The following is a 27,437-nucleotide window of genomic DNA, read 5'->3' as shown; positions in this document are numbered from 1 at the left end:
AAATCAAGAATTAAATTTAATTAAATATTTAAATATTCTTGCATAAAAATATCCCAGAGAATGGTCTTCCGGTGCAAAAATATTTAAATCTTTAATTAAGTTTTATTCTAAATTTAAACTATATTTTTTTGACATTTTTGGTTTCATTATTTTTTGACATGATTTGGTGTTTATGACTAGTGCTTGCACAATTCGATTCTATTAACTAATAAAATTTAAATCTTTAATTAAGTTTTATTCTCGATTTAAACAAGATGAATTACTTTTTCGGCATGATTTAGTTTTTATGATTAGTTCTTGCACAGTAAGATGATGAAAAACACATTTGCTTCTATTAATTATTATGATTTAATTGGAAATTGATTTGTTTCCCTTCAAAAGTCAGTTAAATTTCAATTAACACCAATAGTTGTTTCAATTTTTACTTTTATTTACTGTATTTTTATAAAAGAGGCTCACATTTTAATTTTGCCCAAATGTTACACTGTCAAACAAAGCGCACAGAATAAGTGGGTGATTCTACATCTGACCCTAATTATTTCCTTTCAATAGATTATTCTCGAATTTTGATAAATCTTTTCATAAAAATGGAAATTTAGTAATTTTACTTAACTATTTTATTAACATGCACTATTTTAATTAACTTTTCATGATTTTTTTTCCTAGGAGATAATCTCAAAACAACTTAATAAATAAATACAGGGTGATTATAATTAAAGTTGCGATTTCAAAATGCTCTAACTTTAAACTACCTGTCAGAATGACTTGATATTTTACTAGAACAATCTTGAGACAATGGAATTTTGTTTGGAGAAGGAAAAAAATAGTTTCAAAACATACCAATAGATGGTGTTGTCAAGGTTCACATTGCTGTTGGTATGCAAGTTACTAAGACATAACATGCGCACTGCAGACATGGCTAAGCACTAATGACACACATAGCATTTTGCCCGAGTGCTTCATCATGACTCTGATGAAGAAGGATTGTTCTCTTTTCGGGAAGCTTTCCTATCAGAATGGTGACTGTGCGTTAACAGCTATCAGGAGGTTCTGGACATTAAAAGCCATAAAATCCAGTCCAATGACCATATGTGGCCTGTGGAAAATGATAGATGAATTTAATCCTGCAGTCCTGGAAACATGTGAATTGTTTGCACTACAATATCTTACCCCTATGGAAGTGGATAATGAATGGCCTTGGAACATTTTGTGGTCTGACGAAGCTCACTTCCTTTTGCAAGGTTCTGTAAATACATAAAATTGCAAGATATGGGGAACCAAGAATCCGTTCCCACTACAGCCACCATCTCTTCATTCTGAAAAGGTCACTGTGTGGTGCGAAATAACGGCAGCATTTTGTCGTCGATCCATTTGTCTTCGAGTAGATCACACCTGCGGGTCTCATTACCTGTGCAGTTACTGGCAAATGGTATGAGGAACTCTTGCATAACCATGCTCTAACGCCATTTCAACAATGTCAATGTGTGGATCGCACAATATTTATGCAAGATGGTGCTCTCCGCACATTGCCAGTCGTGTGAAGCAACTGCTGATCACTCATTTTGGAGATAATAGAATCATAAGCTGCATTTTCCAACAGCATGGTCGCCACGTTCTCCTGACTTAAATCATGCGATTTTGGCATTGGGGATATCTGAAGAATGTTGTGTAGTGGGCGGATTTTGAATATGGCCGATTTGAAGGCAAGCATCACGCACCACATTCATAGCATCAGCACGATCTGTCGTGGAACATGCAGTTTTGCGCTTACAAATTAGCAGCCGAACAAGGAGGAGAGCACATCAAACAACTTCTGTGTTAATCATCCGTAAGGTGTTTGTTTCGTGAAGCTTCTCTTGTCACTATCGCTGTTTTCTCTATAAATACGTGTTCTTGTGTTTTTGCTAATGATATTGTCGTAAACCCTTTGAGTCTATTGTTTTCTTTCAGCTATACATCCACAACACTTACGGCATGACTTAGGTGAACACTTACGGTGCCATCTACCGACAAATTTTGGAACTATTTTTTCCATTTGATAAACAAAATTACATTACATCAGGAATGTTCTGGTAAAATATTAAGTCATTTTGACCTGTAGTTTTAAAGTTAGAGTGTTTTGAAATCACAACTTTGAAATTACAATCACCCTGTATATATATATTTATACATACACAAATACGTATCACTGAAGTATTTTGTTTTTTCCCTTTTGCTTTCAATTCTTTTGATAAAATAGAATTCTCTTTATTTAAGGTTATTCTAATTAGAATTTACTTTGTTTTTTCCTTGCTTTGGGAAAGGGCCAGAATTTTCGGATGAACTATTATAATTAAAACAATTTGAAATGGTTCATTATCTAAATCTGGATACAGAAAAGCAAGGTTTTTGTAGAAGAGGGATTTAAATTGATTTCAATGTTCCTCCCACCTAACGAAGTAGCATTGAAGTTAACTGAATTTCTCTTCTGTTCTTGGGTACTTTTCCATTTTGCCGGCGCAAGCAATAAAGTCGCCAAAAATGGTACAACCGATACCAAACGATATATCCTTGGTGGTATTCTTTTAAGCCTCATTTTCAAAACAAGTCACAGCCATTTCTTATCAGATTGATTATTTCTTTCAATACAAGTATACAATTACATAGAATTTTTACCCAGATAGTTCACTTTTATACCCTAAGGACATTTGCGGTAATTAAGTCAATTAGGATGCAATCACACCACTCATCCAAAGGCGAAAATATAGAAAAGGCAAAGTCAAGTGTTAAATTCATCAATTCTAATGAGAATGCACTAGCGAAGTAAAGCACTGCAGTTTTACATAATTTCGGAGTAAGCTATTCGTATAAATTGAAATAATTCTTGCATTTAAACATGTATTCCAAATTAAGATTTAACTTGAAATTAATGTAGATAATGGTTAATCTTTGGATTATGGTAACTTGGTTATTTTTTGGCGAACATTTGGCAACCAACCCTGCTACAGCAACCTGCTAGTTTTTGTTTGGACACCATTTTGTTTTCACAAAGTAAAGCCATTTTTTTTTTTTTTTACTCAAACATTTTTTTCCAACAATCTGCAGGCCGAATTACGCTTATGCTAGAACTTTTATGGAACAAAAGTGCTTAATCATGACGAAGATTAGGTGCGAAATTGGGAGAAAGTGCAGAATCGCCCACTGCTTGCCACGTTTTTAAGAATTGCACATACACGGTATCATCCATGTACACGTCGACCTATTTTCACTTTAAAAAAATCCCAGAATTGCACAAAAATAGCATTGCGCACACTTTTGACTTTATCCATGTACACTGCTAAAGTTCTAGCTAGTAACCTTTATCGCCTTACCAAAATGTCGCCAAACTACCTGTTACGATATTCCACAGATTAGCCTTGACATCTTTAAAAAGAATGATTAATCTTCAAAGACTTCCTAACATTTTCTCTATAACATGACAGCATAATAATATTACAAAATTTGCACATAGATATCTTAAAGGTAACAATGTGATTAAGAAGATGAACAAAGATTTTGAAAAGAAAAACTTTTTTTTTTAGATTTATGTTTCATTATTTTTGTATTAATTTTAAAAACATAAACGTGTTTTTGAAAACAAAATCGTAGATTCTGATTACACAAAACTTTTATTTTAATTTAATGGGATGGCTGTGCTTGATGTATTGATGCAGTATTTTTCTAATATTCAGCAATTACATATTATTAATGTAATTTATTTAGTACAGTTGCTCCAATTTAACTTTTAAATTACTTCAATCAGAAATATTTGTTTCTTGTTTTCAGTTTTAGTTTTGTAATTTTCATATTTTTTGAATGTGTGTTTTTTTATATTGTATAATTTTTTTTTAATATTATGGATTTTTAAAATATATATATTTTTTTAATTCTCTCCTTGTATTAATTTTAAATAATTTCTTCCTTACTGCATGGTATAGAATTATATCAATAAAAAAATTATCAATTCTATTAATAAATTTGTTTGGCGTCGATGGGATCTTGACCATGTTGATCAATTCTCTGTGCATTTTCGACTACCAACTTGACCATTATTGATCCTTTTGGGAACCTCTGCTGTAAACTAATATATGTTTTATGGAGAGAGAGAATGGGGGAAATGTATCAATCTGTAAAAAATCATAACCTTTGATAAAAATAAAAAACAACATAAAATATAAATTTGAAAATCGGTTTGATCTTTGGATTATGGTAACTTGGCGATTTTTTGGCGACCAACTCTGCTACAGCAACCCACCGTTTTTTTTTTTTCACCGCCATTTTGTCTTCACGAAGTAAAGACATGTTTCTTTTCTTTTTATTTACTCAACACTTTTTCCAACAATCTACTAACCGAATTACACTTATGCTAGAAATTTTATGGAACAAAACTGCTTAATCATGACAAATATTAACTGCAAAATTGGGAAAAAGTGAAGAATCACAAACTCCTTCCCTCGTTTTTCAAAATTTCAAACGAAGTCTGCTTGGTGAGATTTGCGTCGGCGACAACACACAGTATATATACACACACACACACACACACACACACACAAAAAAAAAAAAAGTCAGCAAATGTTAGTTCTAAGAAATTTTTATTTTGAAGGTATAAACATTTTAATATTGCTTAAAATTTTGTAAATAGATAATAATTTTGTAAAAAGACATTAAAATTTACTATGCTTTCATGGTACAACACCCTGATTCGCAGTTTCTTATCACGTGACCCCAAGTGATCTCATCTCACGTAAACTACACTACAAAAATCTAATTCTCTCAGTAATTATCTAGGCTAATCTTTGGAATATGGTAACAGGTAGTTTGGCGACATTTTGGTAAGGCGATAAAGGTTACTAGCTAGAACTTTAGCAGTGTACATGGATAAAGTCAAAAGTGTGTGCAATGCTATTTTTGTGTAATTCTGGGATGTTTTTTTAAGTGAAAATAGGTCGACGTGTACATGGATGATAGCGTATATGTGCAATTCTTAAAAACGCGGCAAGCAGTGGGCGATTCTGCACTTTTTCCCAATTTCTTCGTTATGATTAAGCACTTTTGTTCGATAAAAGTTCTAGCATAAGCATAATTCGGCCTGCAGATTGTTGGAAAAAAATGTTGAGTAAAAAAAAAAAAAAAAAAATGGCTTTACTTCGTGAAAGCAAAATGGTGTCCAAACAAAAGCTAGCAGGTTGCTGTAGCAGGGTTGGTTGCCAAATTTTCGCCAAAAAATAACCAAGTTAACATAATCCAAAGATTAACCGATGTCAATGCATGAAAAAAGTTGGGAATTTTCGGTTTCCAGTTTTAGTGGTGAAATTAATTTTAAAAAATACTTTCAGCTATTTAAACTAACGTGGAATCAATAAAAACAAGATTACAGAGAATCCACTTTTGTATATTTCATGCAATATTAATCCTTTATATTAATATACTGCAGTTACTTTTAAAAAATATTACTATATAGATACATGAATAACTATTCAAAAAATTTTATGATTTGACATTAAATTATTCTTTTAAAGGTATCTTCTCAATACATATACAGGTACAAGTAAATTCGTCAATCCTCCCAAAAAATCTATTTTTAAGAAAGCATGCCATTTCATATCATCACAATTTTGCAAATATATTGAAAAAACAGCAACATCTGATTTTGTAGTCTCGAACACACATACTAAACAAAAAAACCAAAGAGGGAAGAACAAAAAAGCTATTTCTTAAACATTATTTGTTCAGATTCTAAATATGATTTTATCAAAGCTCTTCATAAAATGAAATTAGACACAAATCTATTTTAATGCTACCTTTTCTAAAAATTAATCCTGAAAAACTGATATATATTACATCAATTATACAAATCAAAATTTAGTGTCATATAAAGAACAATGGGAAAAATTGAAATAGTCAAAAATATAGATATGAAGATTATACATACATATTTAACTTGGATGTAAACCACAAATTTCAACAGAATTAAATTTTTCACGAGAGGCTGGCACTGGGTACTCCCATTTATACACAAAAGTATTCTGCCATGGATATCACTATACGTCCAATTATTAAGTATAATCAACAAAACACCTTTAAAAGTATATATCACATGAAAGTTTATTTTCTATATTGGTGTAAAGGATCTAAAATTATAATTATGCATACTTTCTTTTATTTTCATTAACACTTGGAACTGGATACTAACTTTTAAGTTGATAATTCAAGTGTTAAGACTTTTCTAATCAATGCAATTAATCAATTTCTAATCAATCAATGCAAAACACCTTTAAAAGTATATATCACATGGAAGTTTATTTTCTATATTGGTGTAAAGGATCTAAAATTATAATTATGCATACTTTCTTTTATTTTCATTAACACCTGAAACTGGATACTAACTTTTAAGTTGATAATTCAAGTGTTAAGACTTTTCTAATCAATGCAATACCTAATGGATGCATTACTTAAAAACATTAGGCCATTGAAAATTAGTGCTTTACACCTTCCAGACATTTAAATTAGTGATCGTTCACATTTCTTAACCTGTACTGATTTCCAAGTTTGACAGTTGTCATAAATAGAACCACAAACAGTTTGTAGATGGGTTTGCAATAATTATTTTTTATTACAGAAGCAAAAACGCAGACACAAACAATTTTTTTCTTCTACAAACACAGTCAGGAAAAATGAATGGGGATTATAATGTGAATGATAAAGTTAGGTTTAGCTGATCATACCAAAGCATAAAAGGGTTTTCTTTATGTTCGAATAATGGCTTCATAGCTCTGGCTTGTATTTAGATTACAAATGAGGAAAATGACACAACACGATATGATTTTGCTTTTTGCTTCATGTGGTTTCATATTTGTAAATAATGATATTCATGTGAATTGTTTCTTTATGTTTCAAATTCTCTTGGACATGTGAATTCTGATGTCCAAGAGAATTTGAAACATAAAGAAACAATTTGATAACAATCTGAAAGAAGATATTCTGAAGCACAGTTTCACAGAATTTCCTAAAATGGACTTAAAAATAATTCATAATTTATCAATATGAGTACAGAAACAAAAAAATTTTAATTCATGACTGAAAAATCGGATGCAAAATTCTAACACACTTAACTACTTATAATCATTTTGTTTTTCTTTATTAAAAATCAAATAACAGCATTTGACTACTTATAACCAACCTTTACTCGTTTCTTATTAATGGTCAAAGTTCTCATAGCAAAGTCTACACCTATAGTATTTCCATGACGTTCTACGTAAGTTCCCGACTTAAACCGTTGTACAACACATGTTTTTCCCACTCCGCAGTCTCCAATCATAACAATTTTGAATAAATAGTCAAAAACCTCATCATCCATTTCGAAATTAAGAAGAAGCCGCCCGTTTCAGAACGACGGCTGCAGAAACAAAACAGATACAATTGATTCGTTCAAATCACGGAGTATAAATACTATGCTTTGCATAAACGACAAGAATGTCACTTCAACTGCGCATAGTATAAGCAGATAAGGCCTTCTCAGCCTGTGTATAGCAGTCTCGCTTTCTGCAGTGTGAGACAATGTTATAGAAAATGTTAAATTACAACGATAAAAGTATCTAGACATTACTGATTACGCTCAGTGAGGTGAGATTAAGCCACCTCTTTCTAATGTTTAAACATTATGCGTTCACTCAGTTAGATTTGATTTATATGCTATTTTTACATTAAGTGTAAAACTAAAGTAAAGTTTTAGATTTTCTCCCTAGTCTTTTAGGGTGCCGGTGTGCCGCGGCACATTGGTGTGCCATGTGTGCCGCAATCAAATACGTGTATTTGACATTTTGCAATTTTTTATCATGTCTTTAATACACAATGACAATTTTTTACTTTAATAATGTCTATTTTAAATGTTTTTATATATTTCACTGTTGTGTGGTTGTGTGTGTGATTGTAAGTGTGTCAGCATTTGAATATTTTCGGCACTTCCTTGATAACTCGGAACTCTTTGGTGTGCCACGAAATTCCAGAAAGATTTTTTGTGCGTCGCAGGTGAGAAAAGGTTGCGGAGCACTGGTTTAAGCTATCAATTATTTGCAAGAAGCTTATTTTAGAATGCTTTAAATTTAATAATGAAACGAAGTGTTGGGAACTCCTACAAATACGAAGAAACAACATATCATTTGCTAAATTTTATGGTCTTACTTAGATGTTAAATATGGTACATAGCTATTGTTACTGTTTCGTAATTACGTCAATATAAATTTGCAGAACAAAATGCCTTCAAATAGATTTTTTTTTTCAGACTTTCGAACGTTGAGTTAATATGTGGCAACAGTTTGTGTGACAAAGAATTTGTTAAGATGGCGTCGAGGAGACGAAGTCGTTCTCACAATGAACCATTTATTGAAAACCAGGATAGTAATAGTAATAATAGTACTGGAATAATTAATATTATAACGTCAAAAAAGCAAGGTATCAATACTTTTGCTAATGATGGAAGTTTTCTGGAGTTATTTAAGAAGAAAATGGAAGAAGAAGCCAAAGGTGAAACGAGTGGTACTTCAGATGGTGAGGGAAGTAAAAGTGCCGATGAAAAATTAAAAAAGGCTGAAAGTTCAGTAAGTTTACATTCTTTTAAAAATTAATATTCTGTTTCTACTTTATTTCCTTTGTGTAGAAATATTTTTTTGAAAGAAATGAAACCGCATAATAATTATATATATATTTCAGATGTGGAATAACGTGGCATCTTTTAGTGCATTGGCTTGAGCTATTGTTTGAGCGCGTGTGTAATCTCTTTAAATTTTGAGGACTTTTACTTTGAAACCGAATATTTTTCACCAGTATGGCTTTATCATATTTTGTGTAGCACTGTATTAGTATATTTTGTATAACACATATTCATAACTTTTCAAAGTGGACCAGTTAACATTTTAATGCCTATTTACTTAATGTAATGAATTGTATTTCCTAATTTGGAAATTTGTCTAAGTATTTGTATCAGTTGAGTTTGTAGCCGTCTTCATCACTTTTGAGTTTAGCAGTGTTTTATTTTCCATTTTGGTATGATTTTGTTTACATCATCTGAACATATAATTACTAGGCTAGTGTAGAATTGGGTGTCCCTTCGATTAGCGACAATTTTTTTTTTAAATTTTGGCGATGAAACCTCATTTCTGGTTACCATGATATTTTTAACTCTGTTTAAGCTTCCTGATTTTATTTAAATGAAAATGAATTTATGTGTACATGGACAAATTTAAGGCAGTGGGCAATGCCTAGTTTGTGCAATTCTAGGATGTTTTTTTTTAAAGTGAAAACAGATCTATGTGTACATGGACACAGAGTTTGTGCAATTCTTTGACCTGTATTTTGGTTTTGTGTAGCGACCATCAAGAAATTGTACCTTCCTGGTGCCGATCTTGGCATCAAAAAAAGAATCGCCAAAAAACAAGGTGCACCCAATTGCAAACTTTTACCAATTGCCATAATGCCATATTCCGGGGAAAGTTGCTGTTAGTATTCTCCCCTTTCTTCAGCAGCAATTAAAATTAACCAAATTGTACTCCCCCTATTCCTTGAAGACAAGCTATGTTTTTAATTGTAATTTCATGTCATATATTTTCAATGTTTTAATTAGGTGTTAAAATATTACAATTTAAGGGTGACGTTTTCCTTTGAGTTTGCTTTAGCTTTTAAGTGTTAATCGTTATCTGATAATAAAAGTGGTGACTGTTCAGTATTTTTGTTAAAACACTCGACTGTTCAGTATTTTATTCTAGTACTGGAGGAAGTGGGATAATAAAATTACATATGTCATGATAGCATCAGATTGTGTGTCCCCCACCAGAATGTACCAGAAGTGGAGTCATTGAGTATAAATCCCCCTCTTTGGAAAATAGTAATATTCGAGTTGTTCTATAAAAGAATTTATGGTTAAACTTAACTTTAGGATACCCCTTGTGGACAAAGTGAAGGGAGTGCGCAGTGCAAGTTTGTGCAATTCTGGGATGTTTTTTCAAGTGAAAAGTAGGTTGACGTGTACATGGATAAAGTCAAGGGAGTGTGCAGTGCAAGTTTGTGCAATTCTGGGATTTTTTTTTTAAAAGTGAAAATAGGTCGATGTGTACATGGATACAGAGTTTGTGAAATTCTTTGTCTTGTTATTTTGTCTTTGTGTAGCGCAAGCTAAAATAAGTCACAGATTTGCACAAACTTGGTATCCATGTACCGCCAAGTTTTGCCATCCTAAAGTATACTTTTACCTAATTTATTCCAAATTAATGTCATATTTATATGTATGTACTATTAACATATTTTATGTGTTTTACGTACATAAGGTTGGGGATTGATTCAAACAGTCCTGTGTTAGTGTGTCCAGTGTACTATACTGAATAGAAAAAAGCACGAGTTTTCATCCGCAGAAAGTGTTGCATTTTTACTCGCCAAGGTCGTGGTTCATCGATGATGAGCCGAGCCGTAAACATGATTTTTAGTGCATGTAAATTCAAGTTAGCAGATAAAACAATGTATTAAGCATATGGTAGTAAAAATTCACAGATAATAAGCATGTAGATGTAAAACTAACCGGTTAAACGTTATATACGAAAATAAATTTGTATTAAATTCAAGTTAGCACAGAAAAGAATATATTATTAAGCATAAGACAATGTATAAGCATTTATAACTGAAATAAAAATTTATTTAAAAAATATAAATTAGTATTAATGTACTGAAATTTACCGGTTAAACTTGATATACGAAAAAAATTTCTCTTAAATTCCAGTTAACACAGAAAACAATATATTCCTTACACCAGCAGTGGTTTGCTAATTTTGATGATCATGGTGATGCATCAAACTATTCTGTCATCTTAGATAATCAATATTTTTTATTTTAATTTAATCATCTATTTATGTCACACCTGCCATCCTCTGAAAGATTATTGTTAGAAAAGCATTAACAGTATATTATCTTGTTAAAATTTTACGCCATAAAAAGTGATTTATTCTCATAATTTTAGATGACAATAACTAATAATAAAAATAAAAGCATTAATTAATTATTTAAAATGCACATTTGTGCGGTCTAAGAAAACAAATTATTTTAGACGTTGGAAACCTCATGGTTGTTAGAGCTGTTAATAATTAAGAACACAACATGAACAGCCGTGTTACAAATTAGCATTCACCCCTCCTATCATCTCCAACCAAGAACCAGCATCTATCTACAAAAATATTTCTATCTATTCGTTGTTAAAAAATTCAGAAATAATAATAATAAATAAGAGAAGAATAATATAAATCTGCAAATGCGAAAAACGACAGTGATAATTCAACAAAATAAACGCAAGAGGATGTAAAGGAAATAGCTTCAATTCTAATTCCATTTCTCATTTTTCTCAAAAAATAGAGCAGTAGATTTAGAGGTATGGCTTGGAACCTTATCATGATGAAACTTAACACAGTGAAGATTGTTTGGATAAAGTGATAGAATTTCTTCTTTAAAAATGGCTGTTAAAACATATTTCTGATAGTAATCTGAATTAGTTTTGGGGTTTTCTTCCACAAAGGATCCGTTGGCGCCGATGCGTATTTATTCGCCAAGCTCACCAACTAATATTGATATATGCAAGATATTTATCATATGGAAGCCATGATTTGAGTGGTGTAAAAGTCAAGTTATAAGATATTTAGCATAGAGAAGTAAAATAAATAGGTTGATAATGACATTTAGCAGTGTATAGTTAACCCGGGAGGATGCACGGTGTATTATTTAACACCGTGCGTATTATTAATGTATTAGTCTGATGCTTTAGCATCAGACTGTAATATGTTTAAAGTTTATAAAATTAAACATTTAGCAGTAGTAGCAATAAAAGCTCCCTGAGATTATATGTTGTGCAGACATTGAAGACAATAAAGAGGTTTCAAACTTAACCAATTTATTAACAATATATATATAAAAAAAAACACAAAGAATAAATTTAAACAAATATCAGAGTCCTAAAAAAATATAATATAACCATCATTTTCAAACTTTCATTCATCAAATAATATTGAACCTGCTCTCCAAAAATACTGTCATTCAATACAAACAAAATGTCCTAAACAGAAATTATGCAGTCTTGAATGAAATTGGCTACACATTCAATAAGTCCATGATCAATGGTCAAGAAAGCACCTGAAATTTAAATTAAGTCCTTGAAAGCACTTAAATCCGGCCTAACTCCGCTTACAGTAGTTGAACACGAGAAATCGCCGCTAACTTATTTAAATGCCGCCTTCGTGAAGAACATGGATGCCGCCCACGGCAGTCACTCACATTGTAACTTCTGGAACCAAGGAACTTATTCTGGAATAGTCATCTTGTAGACAGGAACCAAGGAACTTATTCAGGAATAGTCATCTTGTAGACAGGAACCAAGGAACTTATTCAGGAATAGTCATCTTGTGGACAGGAACCAAGGAACTTATTCACTGGACTGCACGCATCCTTCAAAAGGGGCTGGAAACCGCACACCCAAGAGCCAGGAAAGCAGGAACTAGAAGGGCTGAGCCAGAACGACGCGAGATACTTATACCAGAAGTAGGCATGACGTCAGCTATCGGCACGATTTGGCTTTCCAGATGACGTAACATCACGTTTCGTTTTTGCATATCAATTAGGCTGAAACAGACCGTTCTCAACACAAACAGTGGCAGTAAGAAAAAAAGTAGAAGTAACTACTATATTACTTTAAAATAAGAACTAAGCCTAATAAACATTTCAAGGAGAAGAGATGATGCAGTAAAAGAGTTACAATAAGTCATATTTTCCAACACAGTCAAAAGGCGTTAATTCAGACACCCATAATCCGGACCTCAAAACTACAAACTTTCTGCGCATGCGTCGTGTTGACGCATGCGCATAAGACCTTTACAGCTGTCAATAGGCGTGTGCGCGTGCGCAAAATACGTTTACGAATGCGCGTTTAATGTATAACGGACGGTATAAGCTAAGCTAAAATTATCTAATTCAGTTAATGTTGCAGATTGCGCTGTTCCTTAATCTTCTAATTGGATCCGGCTTATTATTTTTTGCAGACTGTTAGAGCAATTTTATAAAAGTAAGCTTGAACTTTCGATTATGTCAAAAAGAATTTCCGATTTTGGAGCTATCAAAGGATCTACAAAGCGAAAGCATGTTCCGATGGCCATCAAACAAAAAGTGGAATTGCTGCAAAAAATAGATAAAGGCATATCCTTTGTTTATCTAAACTTTGCACGCAATGAATTGGAAGTTGATCTGTCAGCACTATCCTTATCTTCAGGGCAGATGTTTTTATTTTATTTGGCTTATAATTCCTTACTAAATGTAGTATTTCATCTCGATGTACTCCGTCTTTGATATGATTTAAATCAAATTCCTCGTCATTATAATTCGCGTAAGATACTAAAGAAAGTGAGAGAGAGGTTAGTGAAAACGAAAAATTTCGATTGACAAGTTAGTCGGTATTCTTGGCACAGCAATTACAGAACTTGAACAGCGGAACTTTGTAACTGAACAAGAAATTATGTCTGTTTATAGAATTAAAGAGAAAGTATTATCACATAAAACGAAGCAACTTAAACAACTTACATTGAAAGAAATGTTTAATAAAGTAAACAAATAAATATTAAGCTTTTATTTTGTAAATTTTGATACCCTTTAGATAATAATTGTTCTTTATTTCATTAGGGAGATAAATAATTTGAATAAAATTCTTTAGTGGCAAAATTTTCATACAACTACTAGCTGGTAAAATTTAAGAATTCTCATTTTAAACAGTTTCTTACGTTGCTGAGCAATAGTTACATCATACAAATATGGCATTGCCACTTCAATAGTAAATATATATTTATTTGTTAAATAACAAAATATTACAATATCTTCATTATCTGAATCTTGTAAGAAAGTCCACCTCTGAAAAAATGTTTGGAAACTTTTAAGAAATGATGTTCGCAAATTTATCTTAAAATGGACCTTATTCAATGCTATATACATTAGTGCAATTTAGAATATCCAAAGTGAGAATAGAAAAAGCAATGTTCTCATTTCCATTTATGAAATAACAAATGGTGTTGACACTTTAATATGTACCCTAGGATAATTCCTGTTCTAGGATATCATTGAAATTATTTCTCCTTATAACAGATGTGGGAAAAACCCTGATGAAATTAAACATGACAACATCATTTTCTTCTTAATGGTGCAGCCATAGATATGAAAAAGGCAGATGAAACACTTCTCAAAATGTTGTATCTGAAAATACAACATTTCAAATGTAGTCGTAAATGCTTTGCGTGAAAAGTTCATGAATTGTTGCCAGACGTTGACAAACCTATTTTTATTCTAAGAAAGATATTTTTAAATCTCTGTTATAATGAGAGTTTTTGGAGAGACTGCAGCTGATATATTAGTTTTGACAAAGTGGGTAACATGGTCAAGTGAGATTATTATGCCAAGTATTAATAACTTTAGGGGGCATGACAGTGTGATGGCTCAAGATACTGAAGATTCAAACTTGGGTCAAACTACCCGTATTCAGCAATTGTATTGCTCAACTGCTTGTGAACTTAAACAAAAGTATGAATATCTTGTTAGTGAAACCCATGACGTAAGAAAATCTGGAAAATTTATAAAGATTAAAACATGGTCGATTTTGTTATGAATCCCATGATTCTAACATGTTTTAAATACACTCCTGCTACACGGATAGAGGCGGAATGATTGGTACTTACGTATTATCGCAACCAGGTTGGCACGATTTGTAAGTTTGAGTAAAAAAGTATGAATAGAAAGAAAATTTACATTTATTAATTACAGATAATTTTTAATACAGTTTTTTATATTATTTTGTTTTAAAATATAAAATAGCAATTAAACCCTTCCGGTTTCGAATTTGAATAAGTTGCAGAATTATTTTTCGGCGGAAATCTTTTGGCTATTGCTTTTAGCACTGATTGAAAACCGTCTTCGCCATTAACAGCTTGAGCTTGGCACCATATAAATTCGATAAGGTCGGAGTCAAGATGATGACGGGCTCTTCCTCTCTTTATATTTTGTTGCGCCATTTGGCTGAGCCCCACATGCGCTGTACATGTTGTGTGTGAATGCCTGTGTTGGGATCCACAAAGTTATATTTGTGATTAACAGTTCCATGCAGAAATCCAGCATTTTCGAACTCACTTGTATTGTATCCTTTCCAGCAATCCGAATAAATGATGTTTCCTTCCTTGATATTTTCGCAAATTTTTTCCATGAGGGTAACGGCGCTTCTGTTAGGTACAGTAACCAAAAAAAGTCTTTCTTTTCTCGGCAAAAACCCATTGCTGTGGTAGTACACGCCCAGTGTTATTTTTTCTTTTTACAAATAAATTCTTTTTACAAAACTACGTATAACACGTAGGGTTGCCAAATTTGGCGATTTATACTAATTTTGACCTGGTTGCGTTAATACGTAAGTACCGAATGATCATTGTCCTGCTTACAACAGATACATCATGTCAATGTAGAATCTGAAGGAAAGTTAAGGTTATTCGAATATGGCAAAGAATACCGGCTATGGACTTGAAGAAAGATGCCGTTTTGAACAACTTTCTAAGGGAAACTCGCTTGTATTTGCATTACATATGAGTAAAACTAGAAAAATCAACCATGCAGCCCAGCCCTTTAACCATAATATGAAACCAGATCAAACTACCAGTATACAGTATCAGTTGTAGGGAAAATCTGAAGAAAATGCTTGTAATATCATGTCATCAGAAATTAACTATGTCTTGCATAGCAGGATTAATTTTGCAAATTTCGAGGTAGAGAATACTTTTTTTTTTTTTTTTTTCCTTTATATAGGTATTCATTACATATATTCTGTCATTCATACAGAATACTAATATTTTTAGTAAAAAAGGTCTTTTTCATTAAGTGCTTTGGTTGTCGATATTCTCAAAATTATGTTTAATAATTAGTGCTACTGTACATTTAACAGCTTAATGGATTCATTACTAAATAATACATTTAAAACATTCATTTTACACAAGCAATTTTTCAAAGTTGTTTTTTGAATTTACTTGCTGATAGCTTAAAATATTTTATTTTGAAACAACTGTCTTTTTCATAATAAATTTGACAATGCCAAGTATCTTCAGTAATATTCAAATCCTTTAAAGTAACATTGTAAATAAAACTAGAATAAACATTATGCATCTTGTTATCTTTCAAGATTCATTCAAACTTTGATTAATTACTCAAAGCAGTGGATTACTAACTTTGATGACCCTGGGAATACATAAAAGTATTTTTTCATCTCAGAGAACCAATAATATTTTTTATTCTAATCATATATTGTATATAAACACCTAGCATCTTCTGAAAAGTAATTTTTAAAAATGCATTAACCTTTTGAAGACGAGATAGCCATTATAGTGGCCATAGAGTCCTCTCTTTAAAAAGACGAGATTGTCCACTTTAGTGGCCGTGTCTTTTTCCCCCATTTTCCGGGGTGAAATGTCAAATTTGACGTCCCTAGGGTTTTAACCACTTATCTCTTTCAAAGGTCTTCCTTTTTGCGACATAGATGCACCCCTCTGAGAATCCATTAAACTACACACAAGAATCTTTGTTGATAATAGGAGGTAATTTCTTAAAGGGGGGAAAGCATTCGGTTCAAGATTCCCCGCCCTTTGGTAGCTTTTACTACTACAAAAGCCCTGGCTTCAAAAGGTTAAAAATATTTTAAGCATGAAAACTGATTTAATATTGTTTTAAGTAAGAATAACAGTAATAAAAATTTAATTATTTAAAATGTGTATTATTGCGGCCCACGTTAATCCTAATATTTTAGAAGCTCTGTGGTTCTGCTTCTAAATTTCCTGACTTCTAAAAATTACGTAAGAACACAGCCATACTATTCTTAGTTAGCAGTCTTATATTCAATCAACCCCCCCCCCCCCCCCAGATTTTCACCACGTCACCCGGTAGTGATGCACCGCTAGCCAGCGGCAAAACGGATCCCGAACAGACGAGAAATATTCTCCAAAAGCGAACCAGGTTGCTACCTCCGACAAACCAATTTGTTGGGTTACCAGCTTTGAACTTTTATCGCTATTTTTGGCAATGTTTACATTTAATGGATCCTTTACGGAAGTGCTTCCTAATTTTAACTTTTTCCCTAATTTCCTTATTTTAAGTTTTCCATTATAACAGAACAACCATAAAACCTCTTAAAAAAAACTTTCCTTCTTTTTTCTGAACCAACATATTAAGTCTCCTCCTTTTTTTCGGTAGTAAATCGATCTTTTTTTATTGCAATCAGATAAGCATAACCAAGCCTTATCAATTGTAACTATAAATTGACATTTTTTCCTGTCAAATAATTTTCATACAGCAATCTGCACATAGTCTTAAGTTGAGAAACATGGTTCGGCATTAGAAGATGAACATTTTTTTTTTTTTTTTTTTATTATTATTATTTTGATAAGCTTTAACCCTTTGTTGCTCAGTGTTCCACTACATGGAACACCCAACTTGAATCGCTTCTGAAACCGTTAAATTCAACCATAAATGGATAAAAATGCCTTTATAATATACTTCGAACTTCTCTTTTTAAATACTCAATGGCAGCATATCACAAGGAGACCCAGAATTTTCATTTATGATGTGTTATTAAAAATCCATTTATTTTCTAGTAATATTCCATATATGGCTAATCTTTGGAATATGGTAACAAGTAGTTTGGCAACATTTTGGTAAGGCAATAAAGGTTACTAACTAGGACTTTAGCAGTGTACATGGTTAAAGTCAAGAGTGTGCGCAATGCCATTTTTGTGCAATTCTGGGATTTTTTTTAAGTGAAAATAGGTCGACGTGTACATGGATGATAGCGTATATGTGCAATTCTTAAAAACGTGGCAAGCAGTGGGCGATTCTGCACTTTTTCCCAATTTCTTCGTCATGATTAAGCACTTTTGTTCCATAAAAGTTCTAGCATAAGCGTAATTCGGCCTGCAGATTGTTGGAAAAAAATGTTGAGTAAAAAAAAAAAAAAAAAAGGCTTTACTTCGTGAAAACAAAATGGTGTCCAAACAAAAGCTAGCAGGTTAAAAATGCGGCAAGCAGTGGGCGATTCTGCACTTTCTCCCAATTTCGCACCTAATCTTTGTCATGATTAAGCACTTTTGTTCCATAAAAGTTCTAGCATAAACGTAATTCGGCTAGCAGATTGTTGGAAAAAAAATGTTGAGTAAAAAAAAAAAAAAAAAAAGCCTTTACTTTGTGAAAACAAAATGGTGCCCAAAGAAAAAAAACTAGCAGGTTGCTGTAGAAGGGTTGGTCGCCAAAAGATCGCCAAGTTACCATAATCCATAGATTAACCCTATATTTTTTGGTGGTACAAAAAATTTGTTTAAAAAATGATTTGTGGATAATTTTGATGGCTGTACTCTATATTATTTGTTATATATTTTGGGAAGCCTCAGATAACCGGCACTTGGCGCAATTTTTTCCGCCATCTTGAATCGGCGAAAATCGCCAAATACTTGGAAGGATTTTTTTTGATGCCAAAAGGGAAACAACGTCAAAATATGCTGTACAAAATTTCCCTCGTGAGCCCGATATAGGGGAGAAACCCGTGCTAGGCAAAAATCGCCTGAGGCTAAATACAGTAACACGTTTGCATTAAAAAAGGTAAACAGTGCACATAGAACTAACTTAGTTATTGATGTGGTTAAGTTAATATACATACTTTTTTTCACCTTAGTATTTTAGATTATGATATATATAACTTCAACATTATTACTGTTTTATACTTCTCTTTTTAATTCTGACCATTAATTTCTATAATTATCCATAATAATAGTTAAATATGTGTAAAAATATGACCTTCATATAAATGCAGTAAAAATCATGCAAATGGAATATTTATCACGCAAGTAACGTTAAAAATTTTAAAAGATCCAATATACATGAATTTACTATTTTTAAAAAAATAAAACTTTCATTTCACGAATTACATTTTATGTTGATGAACTAAACCGATCATTATAGATTTATTTTTACTCTTTATATTAAAATAACCTTATGTCAGCATTTTATATAGAATAAATATTTTATATAAAATTATCCATTCACATTATATTACAAATAAAATAAATTAGTTAAATATTAAATTAAATGTATCATTTTTAAATTAAAAATTATGTTAGATTTAAGCTAAAAATATATATCAAACACTGGTAACGTACAGAAATAAATGTTTAATAGTAGACAGAAGAAAATGCAGAAATAAATATTAATAACTTTTTAAATTGAAGAAATTACAAATATTCCTAAGTTACAGAAATAAAAATTTTAATATAAATAAAAAATAGTAATTCAAATATGCAAATATCAATAGATGGAAATAGATAAAAATTTAATTGAAAAAATACTTGCTTTGGCAGGTGTCCTTTTGAAGTGTTACACACAGAGCACCAAACCAAAATAATGTAGGTTCAGAGGTCAAAGTTCATGGGGTTTTGCGCCTACGTCATTTCGCGAAAAATCTATTCCCAGTTAATAATTGATATTTCGTAGAAAAATTTGTTTGATCAAAATTACTAACATAAACAGTAAAATGTATATAAATGTATTATATATTTTTATTTGTTAACATAATTTTGTATTAATAAGTAAGATATTTTTTTGATGATAAAAGTTTTTGCAAAAATTAAATTTGATAGATGACTGTGCAATAAAAGTGTTCTTTTTTACTTCCTTGTACAAAGTAAAAAGGAAGTATTGTAATCGTGAAAAGCTGCTTCAGGCAGCATATTTCAACAAAAATTTTTATTTTGACCGCTTCCAAATGCAATTTAACGAAGTTTTTGCATGATATCTGCACGTAAGGACAGAATAAAAGAATCTTTTCCTCCAAAAAAATTAAAAAACTTCTTTAAAATGAATTCTGAAGAGCATTTTTCGTGGTGTCTGTACAAACGTATGTATGTACGTACGTATCTCGCATAACTCGAAAACGAGTAGCCTCAGAACATTGAAATTTTGTATATAGGACTACTATAACATGTAGATGTGCACCTCGTATTTTGGTTTCAATCGGCCGCGCCAAACGTGTATAAATATATTCACTCTGTTACCCAGCTCAGTGATCTCAGTTTCTTTACTGTTATATGTTTGTAAATTGTACATTTTTTACTTTAAAAATGATTGAATTATGTTGTTCTTATCTTCCAGTTAAGGTTTTTATGCCTTTAGTAAATCTGTATGCAATATTTTTAGAGTTATCAAGAATTTAAAAGTTGTTTAAGTGCCACTAAGCCTAATAATTTTTTTTATGGCGGCCATTGCTTGTTTACATTTGAAACAGCAGAGTAGTGAATTTGTTGCCAATCTAGAGAAATTTAGCTTAGCAACAACAAAGATAAACGCCTTCATTTATTATTGCGATTTAAATCATGCTTAATCCTTTCTGGAACTTTTTCGAGGAAATAAGTGTTTAAGATTTAGTTAATTTTTAATACAGATATTTTGAGTTTTTATGTATTTTTGCCTTGTCACGAAGTGAGAACTGAATTAATTGAATGTGAAATACTCGATCGTCTGTAAAAAACTGTTTCTTTTTTGTTTTGTTGCTTAATTTCTTTTATACATCGTTCTAACTTTATTACAGTATTTTAAAAGAACATGTGGCAATGATTAGATAATTCTTTAAATGATATAAATTTTGTGCATTCTGAGTTATAATATGAACGAAATATAATATTGTTAAGTGAACCAAGCACCAGAGTGTCACTATGGTAAACAAATAGAGTGAATTTTAAAGAATGCATTTATTGTATTGTGGTTTATGTGCTGTCGGCGAAGTAGATTTAATTCAATTCAATAAGTTTAAACGAAATGCAAGAAAAAATACGTATAATTTAATATTCCGTACAAGAAAGTCATGTGGTGTACACATCAGATTTTTTTAATATGTGTGTCTTTAATGTTGTTTATAAATCAACTGAATGAAAAGGTAGGTATCTGAATTTTAGAACTAAATCGGCAATAAATTGGATTCCACAAAGCAAATAGTACAGTGCAACTTAACTGTAACCGTTCATTGAAATAGCCTTGACTTAGAAAAACATAGCAGGTGCAAAATAAGACATCTGTCTCTTAAAAGAAAAAAGAAATCCCGTTTTTTTTACAGGTTTTTCAAAAACCAGCTTCTTTTGAATTTATTAGCACGGAAGCAGAATTTTTTCCGCTTCGTCTTAAAATAAGAAAATAGTTTTAATGTAGGTAAACAAAGAAATGTAATCCTGAATTGCATAGCTGCAGGGAAACAAGATTTCTAACAATATATTTCGTGAATATATTTATGTATTTGTTGCAAATATGGTGATGCAAAAATTTCAATATTTATATTCATTGCCATTAAAAACTAACATGGTAGAAACACACAGCAGAAAAATCGGTGCTACTTTGGTAGAAGGTTGCACAGATTTTTGGCGATTTACGTTGGCCAAATTGTTGGCGCGATTTTTACAAACGTCAGCCATCTTGAAAAACGCTGTTTTTACGCATAGTAAAGTATTCGAAACTTAAAAAATAAATAAATAAATATCGTTAAAAGTAATGGATTAATTTTTTGTTGAAAATGTCATTTTTTAAGTAAGCAGGCAAGTGTAAATAAATACATTTACTATGAGTATAAAATACTAAAGTAAGGTTATTATTACTTTCATATAGCAAAGAAGAGAATAAAAACACCGCTATAAAAACATTGGGCCAACGTTTAATTAGATTAAAATATTACTGAAATTGAATATCGAATTAAAAACTGTCATACCAACATTTAAAAGAATTAGAATATTATTAAATTCAAATACTTTAAAATATGTTATATAGAATATAATTAACATTAAAACATATGGACAATAATTATCTCAGCAATTTCTGAAAATAGTGTATTAATTTTTTTAACAAAAATTGGAAGTATTCAATTATAAAATAAAAGAAAAATATGTACTTCATTTTTTTGACAAACAACAGGTGTTTAACCTGTTTAAACACCTGTTGTTTATTGATAAGTACCACAATAAAAAATCAGAATCATAATTTAGATAACATCTTTGAAGGAATTCAAAGATATAAATTAAATTTTAAAACAGCACGGAAATGCACAAATTGTCAGTAACCAATCAGGGAGCTGATTGCAGCTCGTTAATGCACAAATATTCTATAACCAATCAGAGAGCTTATTACATCACGGCTAGAATTAAAATTATTTAAAAATTCATACATAATAAAATCATTTTTTAAAAAAATGCAAAATTAAATTGTATTTTAATATTTAAGAGCCATAAATAATGTTTAAAACATTAGATTAAATTTATACATATTAAAACGAATTACTTTGAAAGTAAGGTGACGTCATTGATTACATCATCCACAACATAAAATTTCATAAAATATGATAAACAATAAAATTTTTATTTCAAAAATAAAAATGCAAAATTAAATTGATTTTTAATATTTAAAAGCCATAAATAATATTTTAAACACGGAATTTGTGCACAATAAAACGCATTATTTTTTAAATAAAATGACAACAGAGTATCGGTTGCCATAAATAGCTTATCCAGCAATGGGTTTACCATAAGTTGTATTACTCACCAAAGGAAAATCGCCAAATTCGGTGCAACCGTCTACCAAAGTAGCACCATTAAATCTATGAAGATAAATCTTATTCAAAGATTTGATGATATAAATTTAATTAACTTTTATTTGTTTATGTGTGAAAGAATTTTGCTCATGTTTTGTATAATAGTTTAAATTTTTTACTGATACACCGAACTCCCCAAAATCCTCTATGTAAAGAAATCAGTGAAATATACTTGACTTGGAAAAGTAGCAGAATATTGTTTCTTTAATATTTTACATTAACTTAGCATTTCAAAGTCTTATAAGTATTTTATTTCAATATAAACTTGATTAGGAGGGATTAAAAATTGCTTGTATGATACAGTGTGTTTGTGAGCTAGATAGCAGTAAAAATGTTGCACACTGGTAGTTTGAATAAAGGATTTCCGCCATCTTAAGTAAATAACCCACGAGTGCTTTTCTTATCCTAAATAATTCATGTTAGGAGTACAATTAATTTATTTCAAAATTAATTCCTGTTTGTTAAGGCTAGATAAATAACACCCATATACTTAAATATCAAGTAAATAATTAAAAAAATGTGCCCATGTGAACGATAAGTTAGAAAAAGACCATATGTTATCTACTTTGTTGTATTAAATATAAGGGTAATTAATTTATAAGGTCATTAAGTTATTTAGAAAATAATTTATAAGGTAATTAAACAGCAACTGGGAGCACAGTATTAATATTATTTAAACAATTATGAATTAATTTGGTAATACTTAATTATTTAATTTTTAAATCATTAATAATTTTATTAGTAATTTTCTAAAGTGTTTTTAGTATAGCGAATGGTTTATGGCAACTTAGGCCCATCTCCGGTAATTAAATAATTATGATTTTAATAGTATTTAGACGTCTAATAGATTTTAATAGTCTAATAAATAATAATATTTTGTTCTAATAAAATAATTAAATAGCGAATGATTATACGGAACAACAAACAACATATGAGCATATGCACCACGTCTGCTGACAAAATTACGTGATCAGCACGACGATTCATCTGCAAAGTCACATGACAGCCAAAGCAAAGTATTTACATATAGAAAGAAAATATCCCTTCCCTTTTCTCTTTCTCCCTAGCATAGTGAAGATCTAAACTAGCAACCTAAACTATCCTCCCACTTTAATGCGCATGTAGCCCAAGTTGGCGAACGCAATTTCAGGAAGTTCGCCAAGTGCCGGTTATCTGAGTATCCCCTATATTGTTTTTACATTTTTCATACAAAAAGCATGCGCAGAATCATTGAATAAAATGGGGTGTTCCATTAGCGGGAACATTGCGCCTTCAGCGATTTCATGCTATTATGCATCACATCTGTCTTAAGAGAAAACATCTGTTGTATATGTTTTCTATTTTTTCGTTGTTTTGGGGAATGAATTCAAACAAAGCAGTCTTGAGGGGTGAGGTGTGGTTTGTGCTATGAAAGCCCTAATATGGTCATCTTGAAATTTTTGTGAGCAATTTTCAGACTGGATTTTTATTAGTAGCTCGAGTCATCTTTACTAAGAGCTGTGCTAATTTTTTGCTGTCGCTTTTTAGTCTCATTCTTGTTTATTTTCAATAATTGTGTAGAAATGTTTTGTGTATGTTATTTATTATAGCTTATTTTTCTTTACTGTTAGTATTAATTGTAGTTAATTTTTTATTATTAATTTTCCATAAATGGCACAGAGAGGTCAAGTGCTAAAAGTGCTTCATTAATTACCCTCTTATTCTGAATCAGTTCCTATTCTGAACAATTCCTATTGTGATATGTCGGATGAAATTCATGTATTTGATGAGAAGGTTGATGATCCCTCTTACCCAGGCCCCTCTACGCAGCCTCAAGTTTTTACTTGGAATTCTAAACATATTGTTGCACGGAACAAAAAGCTGCACAAAACAAGTTTTGTATTCAAAATCTACAAAGTTGGTTTGTATTTGGTGCAACATGCTTTGAACAATTTCACAAAGCTAAGAAATCAAAAAATACGTAAATATTTTTGTATATAGGCCTTGTGTATATACATATAATTTATCCATGAATGTTGTGTATATGCAGAAAACCATGTATACAGCCATAAAACAGTTTTTTTTTTCATTACTATAAAAATGCTCCTACTCATTTCCGTGCGTCACGGAAAATGCTCGCTTAGTCGCACTTATAAAATCTCTGACAGCGCAGTGTTCCACCTCATGAAACACCCACAGAATTAAAATGGTAAGTGCAATTTATACAAAATTTTACGTGTATACTCCTTTAGGCCTAGACAGACTTTTTGTTGAAATTCCGACTTTATAGTGCACCAGGGTTAAATCAGATTGTATAATTTTGTTCACAGCTCCTACAGAGGTATTTAAACATTTTGCAATAGCTCTTTAGGAGTTTAAAACACGAAATGCGACTGTAGATTTAATAAGAGCTGTACGTACTTTTGTTGGGTATGCATTTTTTTGCTTTTTTTCCAGTCAGATCTAAACTTTGACATTTCTTTCCTTTTGTATTATAACACTTGTTATATGTGTAGAAGTATTAAAACCATACTTTTCACATGATCTTTTTAATAACTGAATAAGAGTACAGTGCAAAAATATAGCCTTCAATCCATTGTTTATTTTTCAGCGACATTTTAAAGAAAGTATTTTTAATCCTGCAGAAGGTAATTAAACCTTATTCCAGTTTGATACCAGTCACATTTTTTTAATTAATATTTAAATTCACAGAGGAAATTGTATTCATTATAAAAATATCTGAACGCCCTCTGTATATATGACTTGTAAAATCAATATAATTATACATCAGCAGACATTATTAATATATCCAAAGAAAATATGGTACAACTCTGATATATGCCCTAATTTCACCAAATGTGGCGATATGTGTTCTGTGCTGGTTTTGGCACGATTGCGTGTTGTATGGCAACCCTGTTGATGTTAAGAAATCTTTTGGTGGAGTAGTTTAATTGCTAGTTGGTTCGTGTCGTGTGTGTTTTTGAAATGGTCTATGTTGCGATGAAAGACGTGGTGCGAAGGTTTCAGTCGCATATTTTAGATTGTGTGCAGAGTAAATTTAGTGTGAAAAGGTACGATGTTGGAGTTGTTAACGAGTCTTTTGTTCACAGATATATTTATGTGGTAGTGTATTTTTGGAATTTCTGTGGTAGCCGGAACTTTTAAAATGGAGTTTGACATGTCTGAAATGCGGAGCTGATATGAAAACTCGGACGAAGAATGGTGTTTCTGATAGACTTGTGTGGGTTTGCAGTCAAATTGTTGCTGGTAAAGTATGTGGGTGTCAGCGGAGTTTAAGGTTTGGATCTTGGTTTTCTTGTAGCAAGTTAATGTTGCAGGAAGTTTTTATTGTTACTTTTAAATTTTTGAATCGTAGGAAGGCATGTGATATAGCAAAATCGTGGCAGTTTTCTTCACAGACGTTGTGTGATTGGCAAAATTTTATTAACGAATGTATTTTGGACTTTGTATGCTCTGTGTCTGAGAAGATAGGGGGAAAGATAAAGTGGTGGAAGTTGATGAATCGAAAATCGGCAAAAGGAAATACCATCATCGTGGCCATCCTGTTGAGGGGCAGTGGGTATTTGGAGGTGTGGAAAGAGGGTCTGGGAGATTATTTTTAGTAGCTGTGTGTGATAGAAGTAAAGAGTGGATTATTTTTAGTAGCTGTGTGTGATAGAAGTAAAGAGTGGATTATTTTTAGTAGCTGTGTGTGTTAGAAGTAAAGAGTGGATTATTTTTAGTAGCTGTGTGTGATAGAAGTAAAGAGTGGATTGAAATTGGTACAACTATTTTTTCGGATGGTAAAAATATTATAGTATATATTAAAAATTATTATTCATTTCACCTTAAAAATTATATTTGATATTTTAATGATTTAAAGCCTGTTTTCTCCTGATGCTGTAATTCTTTAATAATAGTATTTTTAATTGTTTGTTATGTGCATCTTTTTACAAGATTTATCCCAGTTTTATCATTCAAGTTTAATTATCTCTTAAATCTTAAAAAATAATTGAAAAGATAATCGCATTCCATTTATATGTTAAATAATAAGTAACGTATTTGACTGCATATAAGATGCACTTTTTTCCTAAATTTGGTCTCAAAAAAGTTACCTGCGTCTTATACGTGAAAGTAATTGCATTCAATAATTGTTTATTTTGCTTTTATGAAACGTGAGAACTAAAAGAAACCACGCTATTAACTTTTTTCCTTGTGTGTGGCCATCTAAATGAGGGTGTGTCTTATATGCCGTCAAATACGGAAAATAAAAATAAAAACTATCCTTGGTGTGTGGTATTAAATGATACCACTAAAACATTTGTTGGCAAGAAGGGGAAAAAAGTTCTAGTCCATAATTTGAAATTATCCTTAAATACGAATCCTCAAAGGCTTAGTATGTGTACACTAATTCAGTAAGTAACACAAAGTATTATTTGGGTTTTAAAAAAGATTAGCAATTTATCTGTTTTATTACAGAAAAATCTATGTACCTTAAACTACTTTTTGACGTGTTTGTTCACAATGTAAGTTAAGGCATGTATCCTGGCATTAATTGCAAAATACCCTCTTTGTTGAATTCGGCTGCCTGTGACTGAACCAGTTCTGTATGTTAACCTTTCTCACCATCACTTGCAAAGTGCTGGATGGCAAGAAATTTCTTGAGATGCGAAAACAGATAAGTTGGACTGACCTAGATCTTGATTATAAGGGGGTGACAGAATTGTTCCCAGTG

At 31.3% G+C, this 27,437-nt stretch overlaps 2 protein-coding genes across 3 annotated transcripts in view; one reads left to right on the top strand and one right to left on the bottom strand.

Moving 5' to 3' along the window:
• Rab19 (RAS oncogene family member Rab19) overlaps positions 1 to 7,630 on the bottom strand; it is a 30,167-nt gene extending 22,537 nt beyond the window's left edge. Inside the window, exon 1 of the mRNA XM_085817398.1 lies at positions 7,199 to 7,630. Within this exon, the coding sequence (XP_085673524.1) occupies positions 7,199 to 7,375 (177 nt within the window). The 5' untranslated portion in view covers positions 7,376 to 7,630. The remainder of the gene's footprint in view (positions 1 to 7,198) is intronic.
• Positions 7,631 to 8,339: 709 nt separating this feature from the next.
• The window catches only part of LOC118204008 (telomerase RNA component-interacting RNase), a 38,079-nt gene continuing 18,981 nt past the window's right edge, over positions 8,340 to 27,437 (top strand). Inside the window, exon 1 of one of the 2 annotated variants that reach the window (XM_085817402.1) lies at positions 8,340 to 8,615. In XM_085817402.1, the coding sequence (XP_085673528.1) occupies positions 8,358 to 8,615 (258 nt within the window). In that variant the 5' untranslated portion in view covers positions 8,340 to 8,357. The remainder of the gene's footprint in view (positions 8,616 to 27,437) is intronic. The other variant, XM_085817401.1, reaches the window with a different exon arrangement.

The sequence above is a fragment of the Stegodyphus dumicola genome, chromosome 5, assembly GCF_044657685.1.
Source record: "Stegodyphus dumicola isolate Sdum_Otavi_A_Nest chromosome 5, ASM4465768v1".
In the NCBI taxonomy this organism is placed as follows: domain Eukaryota; kingdom Metazoa; phylum Arthropoda; class Arachnida; order Araneae; family Eresidae; genus Stegodyphus; species Stegodyphus dumicola.
The sequence above is the reverse complement of the archived record's forward strand: the minus strand, read 5'-3'. Positions and strand labels throughout refer to the sequence as shown.